The following is a 9421-nucleotide window of genomic DNA, read 5'->3' on the forward strand; positions in this document are numbered from 1 at the left end:
TCGGTCACTGTCAGATTTAATTAGACTGCTTGATAGAAAATAATGGATAGGCATTGCTAAGGGATGTAGTCACAATCTAGGCGCAAACAATGCCGGTGGACACCATCCCGGTGCCGGAATCCTGACAGCAGTCAGAATGCTGGCTCCAGAATCCTGACGGCTGAGGTCCCGAGGGTGCGTATTAGGGTTAGGCACTAGGGGGAGGGTTAGAGTTAGGCTGCGGGATGGGAGGGTTAGGATTAGGCTGCCGGGATTCTCACTGTCGGAATTATCAGTGCTGGGATCATGTACCCACCCCATTGCTAGTGACACTGCTGCAAAATAGCTGAAGCACAGTTTTTTAGATGTACTTGGCTTTTAGTCAATGGGCTCGATTCAATTCAGTGTGATGCTGAATAGCCCCCCTGAGGTTACAAAGAGAAATCCAGCCGGCACTTTAGTCGGAGAATGCAGATTCTCGTGATTAAACACCCATGTTAAGTTGCGAGAACCGCCATTCTCCAACTTAACTGGCAACTATCGGACCAAATAGCGCAGTGAATTGAATAGCTCCAGGAGCTCCCTCCCGGGGGGCTATTCAGCATCACGCTGAATTGAATCGAGCCCAGTGAGTATGCTACAGCACTGAAAGCATATGCTGTATTTTCCATCCAGAATTCTTCACATAAACCTGCATTTTCAAACTTGCTAAAGTTGGACACTATACCAATAAGACCTGTGCTTTTAACACTAAACTGGCTGAATCGCAACTTATGCCAATATGAGCGCAGTTGGTCGATGTTTTAAGTACTGCGCATGTGTCTGAGTTGCACTGTGCATGCATTCCATAGCTACCATACGGAGACGCCAATTTCATTTGTACGCAGGGAGTGTGGATTTTAGCGGGCGCGTTCCTGGGTGGTAACAGGGGGGTTGCTAGGCAAACACGGGTATGTCGCTGACTGCAGCTATGTCTGACAATGCACAACTGCACACACTACACCATACTCAGGGGCCCATGTATCAGCAAGCCTTATCGTACGCGACACGTTTTAAAACTCGTTGCGTATGAAAAATAATCGTGTTCCAGCCAATCAGCTCCCAACTGTCATTTTTCAAACAGATGACAGTTGGGAGCTGATTGGCTGGAGTACCATTATCATACACAACGGGTTTTAAAACTCATTGCGTATGATAAAACTGGTTGATAAATGGGCCCCTCGGATGGAGAAACTGTATTAGCCATAGGGCTGGTGCAAGTTTTGATGGTGCATCTAATGCTGCGTCCTACAGTGCGTCTAAAGATGCTCTGTGATGGATTTGCGCCACCGAATGTCGCTGCACGTGGGAATCTCACTATTCTCTAAATCATCTGCGGCATTAGCATAAAGATGCAGCTGTGGCAAGAGACACAGCCGTCCCATCTGTGTGCAACTCAAATTCAGGCCCTGTGTGTTCAGATAACTGACCTGTTGTTGTACCAATTCTTATTTCTGCACTCACTTCATTGTGGCATTTCATGAGAGAGTCTATTGGCAGACAGTATATCATGGGGTGAACTAGGTAGATATTGCACATGTATTTCGTACACAGTAACAGAGTGAGTAAGGGGACTTGGTGAAGAGAGGACAGGGCAAGAGAGATGACTGAGGGGCCTATTCATCAACACTGAAATAACGTTTTTAAGGACATTTTGCTTAATTAACATTATTTTAGTATTCATGAAGAGACTTAACACAGGAGATATCACTGGTCCCCCTGCGTAAATTTCCACACTCCCCATACATTAGTATGGGGATATGGAAATTATGGTATTCATCAAATTCCGAAAATTATGTATTTTCGGAATTTGATGGTGTAACCATACGCAATTGTGAGGTGGCGTATAGTAGGTAACACTTACCTGTGTCAGCGTATCCTCTGGCTCCGTCTGCTATGCTGTCATGTGGTCTCCCAGCAGAACACAATAAAGTTTAGTTCTAAAAAGTGCTGTGCTCTGCTGGGAGACCACGTGACAGCATAGCAGACGGAGCCAGAGGCTGCTGCGTGGGCAGGTAAGTGCTGAATGGGGGGGAAGGGGTGAGCAGAGGGTGGAGGGGGGGCAGGTGAGTGGATGGGGGACACAATCTTACCACATCTGTAGGCAGTGCTGTGCATGTGCCGGTTTTACAAATGTAACAGCGCATGCGCAGAACAGATTCCAGCTGCGGTAAGTTAATGTAGAGAGGGATAACTATTTCCCGAAAAGCTGCCATCGCAAAAATGACAGCTTTTCGGAATAGATAGTTATGGAGAGGGGGATTGATGAATTCCTCTGGTAATTAAGTAGAACTCCATGCGAGTTCTAAACCTAATTACCTCCAGAGAAACTTTAGGTATGATGAATAGGCCCCTGAGAGAGGACAGGGGGATGAGTAAGAGGAGGACTTTGGGGACAGACTCAGGTGACAGGGGAGGAGAGGGGGTGAGTAAGGGAAGGGTATGGGGAGAGGACAGGGAGGGATATAAAGGAGAGAGTTGGATAGTGCATGCTGCAGTCTCTCACTGTCGCTGATTTGCAGACTAAACATTGGGACAGGGAAATATATAGGAAATTTGAACCAGGAGAAAGCAGGCTGAGACCAGGGAATCTGGAGCTGTAAAGTGGAAGCAGTGTGCTAAAGAGATATCAAGCAAACAGCTGGAAACTCCTTTACTGCATGATCAGCTGCCCGAAGTAACTCCAGAGAGGGATGGTGCCTGCGATGAGGCCGGGGGTCTGTCTGCTGACAGGTAACTGACTGTGGGCCCTATTCACCATCAGGGGGCCGTATGTAATTCATCATTGATCCGGTGCGGGGACAGTTGCTCCGAAAAGCATCTGTCCCCACGGTTAGTAGCACAGCTACAGATGTAGCTGCGTTACTTACTTGCTTTGGTGATAGAAGAACAAATAGAAAAAAAATGTAATGTGGAACAGGCTAGTGAATGCAGCCCTTGGCTCTGGGCCACATCATACTAGTAATTAATCTATCCATATATTAGTCCATGTATAGATCAGTGTGGATTTTCTTTTTCTTTTTTTATACGAGTGTGCAAACTAACACAGAAGTTGCATTTTCACTCTTATTAGAATAAGGGGTCTATTTACTAAGCAGTGTTAGGAGACAGAGTGAAAAGTGATAAGGTACCAGCCAATCAGCTCCCAACTGTCATTTTTCAAACACAGCCTGTGAGATGGCAGTTAGGAGCTGATTGGCTGGTACCTTATTACTTTTCACTCTGTCTCCTAACACTGCTTAGTAAATAGACCCCTAAGGGGTATATTTACTAAAAGGCGATTGGCGATTTTAATCAATTTAAAATCAATGAAAATCAATGAAAATAGATCAACATATATGTTGTGTTTCTCGTCTAAATTACACATTTACTAATACTTTATAAACCAAATAAAAAATTGTCTGTAAGTAAATGTGTGATTTAGCCCAAGAAACATGTTGATCAATTTTCGTTGATTTCAAATCAATCCAAATCGATTAAAATCAACCTTTAGTAAATATACTTCTCCAAAGTGTCAGGTTTATGGTATTTCTGATGGACTAGTGTATGTTATTCAGTTTTAGCAATGGACTTCTGAAAATGCGTGTGTATGTGTGTGTCTGTCTTTATTCTGTGTGTGTGCTCCTAATTTTAGTGTCTGTTGCAGCTATTCTTGCCGTATGGATGGGTCCGGTCATTGGTGATATTGAGCTGATCCCAGCCCGACCGTGGCTAAATGGTTCTGTCACATTTATTGTCACTGGTGTCCAGGAGCGGATCCTGTTCTCGAACTGGTACAGAGGAAGTGATACAAATGCTGACGATCAAATTTTTAGGTTGCAATATAACCTAAAAGACCCACTATGTGCGATACGATTCTTTGAGGAAGCCATTGGGTTTTCTAATGGCTCTTTTCAGATTGTAAATCTCCGGAAAGACTTTGAGGGCCCTTACACAGTCTGGATCCAGACAGATACTGTGCCGAAACAGTTCACAGTACAGTTGACAATACTTGGTAAGTATGTAATATGGCGGCAATATTTTATCCTTTGTTTTAAATACTTGTAAATATTTAAATTATACTTTAAACATGTTTAATATTTAAATATTTAAAAAAAACAAAATTATTCTAGTTAATAGCATCTGTTTATTACAAATCATCTAACCACTGTATGAGTCTTTCTAAATCATATCTTTGTTTTAAAAATAATATTTTAAAGGGATTGTTCACCTCCCAGGGACCTACCAACTGTGTCCCAGACTTTGAGATAAGTGTAATAGCCTGCGACTTGCAGGCATGTACCAGTTCCCAGTGAGTCGGCCCGATGGTTTAAAGAGGCAATCGTTTCAAAGGTGAAACCAACCTAGTTTTGCCTTTTAAATGATTGCCCCTTTAGAATCAGGCAGACTCGCTGGGAACTCACCTATGCCTGCAAGTCGCAGTCTATTCCATGTACCCCTATGGATGTGTTTGTAAGGTTCAGCACTTAATCTCTGTCACACACCCATCATTCAGGTACAGATCATTAAGCTGAAGTATCCTAAAATAGTATTTTTTCATATGAAGTTATCACAAACCAAACTGCCATAGACTTACCATGTAGCATTAGTGGCCATCGGTACAGAGGAGCCTTGACATGACCCGGATGCCTTAAACATATCTTTGCAAATACAGTATATGCAACAAAGATGTCTGGATTTCTATTATCATGTAATATTCAATTATTATTACCGGTCTTTTGCATTGTGCTGGGGGAAACATTTTTTTGTTCTTGTCTAGATTAAACCCTTCCCTTTTCATGCACCTTTGAGAGACCATTACGTTGATCTGAACAGTCATCATTTTATATTACACACAGATATACACACTGCTATTCCAAGCAGACCTGTGACATTCACATACTGTACCTCTCTAGCAATGAGAGGGTTATCTTTTTCTTTTCTCACTAACAAGGGTCAGCGCCACCAAACAAGGGCTTCTGGGATTCTTTACAGCAGTCAAGGACATACATTATATATTTAATATACTCTATATAAAAAAGGGATGTAGTTAGAATACTGACGCACGGAAAGCCGTCTGACGGAATCCCGGCATCGAAATCCCGACTTAGTACTAAAGATAGGCGTCAAAATACCAATGCCTATCTTTAGCCAGACGATGGTATCCCGACAGACGGCTTCCTGAACGGAATCCCGGCAGCGGAAGCCCAACAGAGGAGGAAATCCTGATTGTCCCCAGGTAAGTATAAACTAACCTAATTTTACCCCCTAACCCTCCTTTAGGGTGCCTAACCTCCCCCCCGTGCCTAACCCTAATGCCCCTTCTAAGTGCCTAAACCTAACCCCCCCTTCCCCGCCGCCCTAAGTCCCCCGGGGGGGTGCCTAACCCTACTCCCCCCGGGGTGCCTAACCCTCCCTTCCCCTAGCCTAACCCTTACTTCCCCCCCAAGTGCCTAACCCTAATCCCCCCTCTAAGTGCCTAAACCTAACCCCCTCTTCCCCGGTGCCTAAACCTAAGTCCCCCGGGGACTTAGGTTTAACCCTAACCTCCCCCCGGGGGTGCCTAACTCTATCCCCCCCTTCCCCTAGCCTAACCCTAACTTCCCCCCGGGGGTGCCTAACCTTAAGTCCCCCCCTGGAGCCCTAAACCTAACCCTCCCCCCCCGCTGCTATCCACGCCCGGCATCCCTTCGATCGGGATGCTGGGCGCCGGTCTCCCGGTGTCTGTAAAATGGCAGGCGTCTAGATTTAGACGCCTGTCATTTAACCCTCTGGAAGCCGGCGGTCGGCATTCCGTCCCCCGGCTTCATAAATGTATACCTTCCAGAACAAAGGTAAGCAGGGAAGGTTAGCTGTTAGCCGCGAGGTATAGTATACTTACCTGCCCCGTCGGGATTCTGGCGTCAGCATTTCTCCCGGCGGCTAAACAGCCAGCGGGATTTTATACCCAACCCATAAAAACAATATAGGTATAACAATTCAACTATAAACTTACATTGGAGTTATATACTTTGCCCGTGAAATGGCATGGAAGGATGGACAACGCAAAGTCCACCCCCTCTGTCCTAGTAGGATGGTCTTTGGAGGATGTCTGTGAGTTTTAACAAAATGACAAGCGCCATACTATTCTATTCTTTTCGTAGGAAGGGGTGGGCGAGCGGTGCCATCTCCAGGGCACAGGACCACAGGGGCAGTGCCATTGGTACCCCACAGCATCTGCATCTGGCGTGCAGGTCGCCTGGAATGGCCTCCCCATGACCAGTAGCGCTGCTGCTCGGGGTGGCCAAAGGACGCTCAGTGCATGCACCCTGCAGTGTGAAAAGCTGCCCAGAGCGTCTGGCCAGCTCTACACTCTCTCCCGCTGGCCATCCCACCCCCACACGTGTCATCACATACAAGGGGTGGGGGCGGTACAGGGTACCGGGGAGAACTGCTCTGACGCTGAACCTGATTTTGGGGCATATTTATTAATTAACGGGTTTTGAACCTGATAATTATATTTTTTTAAGGTAAGGATTGCCGACAATTATTCAAAATCACATGCAGGGACAGGGACTGTGATAGAAGCCCATTCCTGCAATGTGTAAAGCGACCACTAGTGACATCACTTTGCTTCCACATTTGGGCCAATTTCTTCTATACAGGTGCTATGTGCATTTTGGTATACTATGTTTAGAATTTACATACAAGCGCAGTTTGATGGCAGATAAGAAGCAATCTGTTCATCTTTTTCAATCCATAATAAATTGATCCATTTGTTTATATAATTAATTTTTATATTATAAGTATATCTATACTATACAGCTTATACACCTGTATGTGTGTGCCTTCTTGACTGTGGTACATTATGTTTAAATTTCCTCATGGTATGTACTACTGGGCCTTATAGTAGAGTAATGTATACGTCCTACTATTTACTCATGAAGTGAGAGCTGTGTGTGGATCAGAATGAACCTATATTATAAAATCACATGATGCAAAGTAACTAATCAGCAGGTGACAATGCCAAAATCATCCGATATCCGTGGAGATAAAAGTGTAAGTCAGACTGGGGCATGAAGGGCCCACCAGGGAATACAGTGGTAGGGGACCAAGATAAGGGGTGTGGGATGTGGCCAGCCACCACAGAGGGACATGGACAACTATTAGAGAGGACATGCAAAGAACAGGGCCCTTTTATAAAGGAGGGAACAAAGGTGTGTCAGGACCACCCACTTTGATTGGCAGGAGGGCTAATCTTGGTGTAGCGTCCATAGAAATAAACCAAGCACCCAAGTTCCTCCATGGTCCTTCTCCACCCCTAGAGGAAGTAGGTGAGGCCTTCAGGCAGTGTGGCCCACTGAGAGTTTCCCGTGTACACCTGTGGGCAAGTTCGACCTTGATCATAAACAAAAACATAAAGCAATAGATGCAAAAATATATAGACCAGCCAAGCCAAGGAAAATGGGGATGGCATATTCTAAACCCTTTGTACAAAGTCAAGGGATAGTATAGCATGGAACATATTTGAATACAGCACATAGTTACGAGACCCTTGAATAAAAGTAGAAAGATAAGAATTGGTTTTGTCGCACATCACAGGTGCTTTAATGCTCTAAATTGTTGCAGTTACTATTCAGTGGTTTTAGCAGTGATTATCAAACTTGCTGGCAATTTGTGACAATATATATATATATAAATGACTGAGGGCCTGATTCAGCAAAGGAGGGAATTGCAAAGCTGCACACAAGCAGCATTGCAATCCATGCCGACGGAGATCCTGGCCTCTTCCTCCCCCCCAACGACGGCGGCACTCCTCTGTTTTGGGGAACGGTGGCTGTTGCCGCCCCCTGCCCACCCAAAATCGGCAGCAGACTGTCAATCACTGGTAGCTGGTGGTGGCGCAAGCGCAGACACCTTCTACCTGTATTTTTTCTGAAAATTACAGAGAGAAGTGTGCAGACGGGATTCATATGGATGTTAGTACATCCATGTGATATTTCCTAAATTCCCAATGGGAGTTTAGTCGAAAATATCACACTACAACCACAGTTTAAATGCAGATTTTAGTAAATAGCGGCCTTTGGGCCCGATTCAGAGCCGGACGCTCTGAAAGAGCGCTCACTCTGAATCAGGGTGTTTTTGACCACCCACAGCTATTGTGAGCGGCCAGGTGATGGTCGCGATGGTCTCGACCATTAGGGCTTGCGACGAGACCCTTGCGGTAGGGTCTCGTTCCCGCAAGCCCTAGTGAGCTTCCGGCTCTAAATAAAGCCGGAAGCTCACCACTGACATCACTCGTGATGTCAGTGGGGCCGCCCCCAAACGGCAGGCGTTCCTTCGGGAACACCTCCATTTGGCCAGCCACCCCCCCTGCCCGCCTCCCAAATGGAGCGAGCTGTCAATCACCATTGATAGCTCGCCCCCTTTGGTGCGAGACCCGTAGTGACGGAGCGACCGTAGCTAGCAGGGTCTCGTGTATGCGCACGCCGGAGCCGGCTCCGGCGTGCGCATGTGCAGTGGCCAAACATCGACCCGCTTGCGAGCGGGTCTGAATCAGGCACATTATCCCTTTGGTTCACCCAAACCCTAACCCCAATTTTGACCTCACAAGTGCTATAAAAGCCCAACCACTTGGGAGCTGGGTGGGAGTGAGTAGAGGTGGCGAGCGGTTTCGTGAGTTTCCTATTGTGATTTCTGAGAGGTGTCCTGTGGGATTTTTTTTGTTGCTTTTTTGCTTATGTGTCTGTTTCACTTGCTGTTTTGTCACATATTATGTTATTATTATATTATGTCTAAGTTCTGTCTGTGTATGTGAGTGTGGTGTGAGTACCATTTATGTAAGTGTTTATTTGTCACATATTTACACTTACGTCATCCATTCCAGATAGAAGGCAAGAGCATTATATGGAACCTGGAGAGAGCGAGAAGGACAGCTCACGGCTTGAAGATAAGGAAACATGCCAGGTGGTTCAGCACCTGAAACAAAGCTCAAGATTTCAAAATAAGCTAGCCACTGTTATGGAGCGAATAGAGATTAATTTGGTCCACATGACAGCTGCTTTAAATAATCTCACTGGTGTAGTAAAGGAATTAAACTCTAATTTACAGCAACACAAACACAGCACAAAATAGTCCCATCCAGTGACACAAGAATGGGCAGCTCACCTGCAACAAGTCCACAAAGGAGCTGATCTCGACTATATATAATTTAAGTTACGAGCACAGTAATTAACACATAGGGTTATTTTATGTAATAAGTTTAGGGAGAGAATATAGTTTGAGAAAATACACAGGGCAAACATTGCATGAGGTCCATGGAGATGGGTGTCCAAATCGGCGGGATGGAGGTGTGGTACCGTAAATTCCATCATTGCAAAGCGAAACGCGTCATCATGTCCCCCAGCCCAGAACACCGGAGAAGTGATGGGCTGCTGGAGGGTTG

The 9421-nt window shown here is 45.6% G+C and overlaps 1 protein-coding gene across 1 annotated transcript; it reads left to right on the forward strand.

Annotated features, from left to right (window-relative positions):
* The first annotated feature begins 2711 nt into the window (after positions 1-2711).
* LOC148535434 (uncharacterized) lies at positions 2712-9111 on the forward strand. Its single transcript, XM_088462624.1, has 3 exons — positions 2712-2751; positions 3665-4012; positions 8864-9111. The coding sequence occupies exons 1-3, from the start codon at positions 2712-2714 to the stop codon at positions 9109-9111; spliced, it is 636 nt and encodes a 211-aa protein (XP_088318750.1).
* Positions 9112-9421: the final 310 nt, after the last annotated feature.

Source organism: Taudactylus pleione, unplaced genomic scaffold, assembly GCF_031769625.1.
Source record: "Taudactylus pleione unplaced genomic scaffold, aTauple2 ptg000051l, whole genome shotgun sequence".
NCBI classification, from domain to species: domain Eukaryota; kingdom Metazoa; phylum Chordata; class Amphibia; order Anura; family Myobatrachidae; genus Taudactylus; species Taudactylus pleione.

Excerpts from the sequence above, each read along its gene's own strand:
- LOC148535434 (XM_088462624.1), top strand. The coding sequence starts at position 2,712 with ATGGTGCCTGCGATGAGGCCGGGGGTCTGTCTGCTGACAG. Across the intron at positions 2,752-3,664 it reads GGGGGTCTGTCTGCTGACAG|CTATTCTTGCCGTATGGATG; the intron begins GTAACTGACTGT and ends TGTCTGTTGCAG. Across the intron at positions 4,013-8,863 it reads AGTACAGTTGACAATACTTG|ATAGAAGGCAAGAGCATTAT; the intron begins GTAAGTATGTAA and ends CATCCATTCCAG.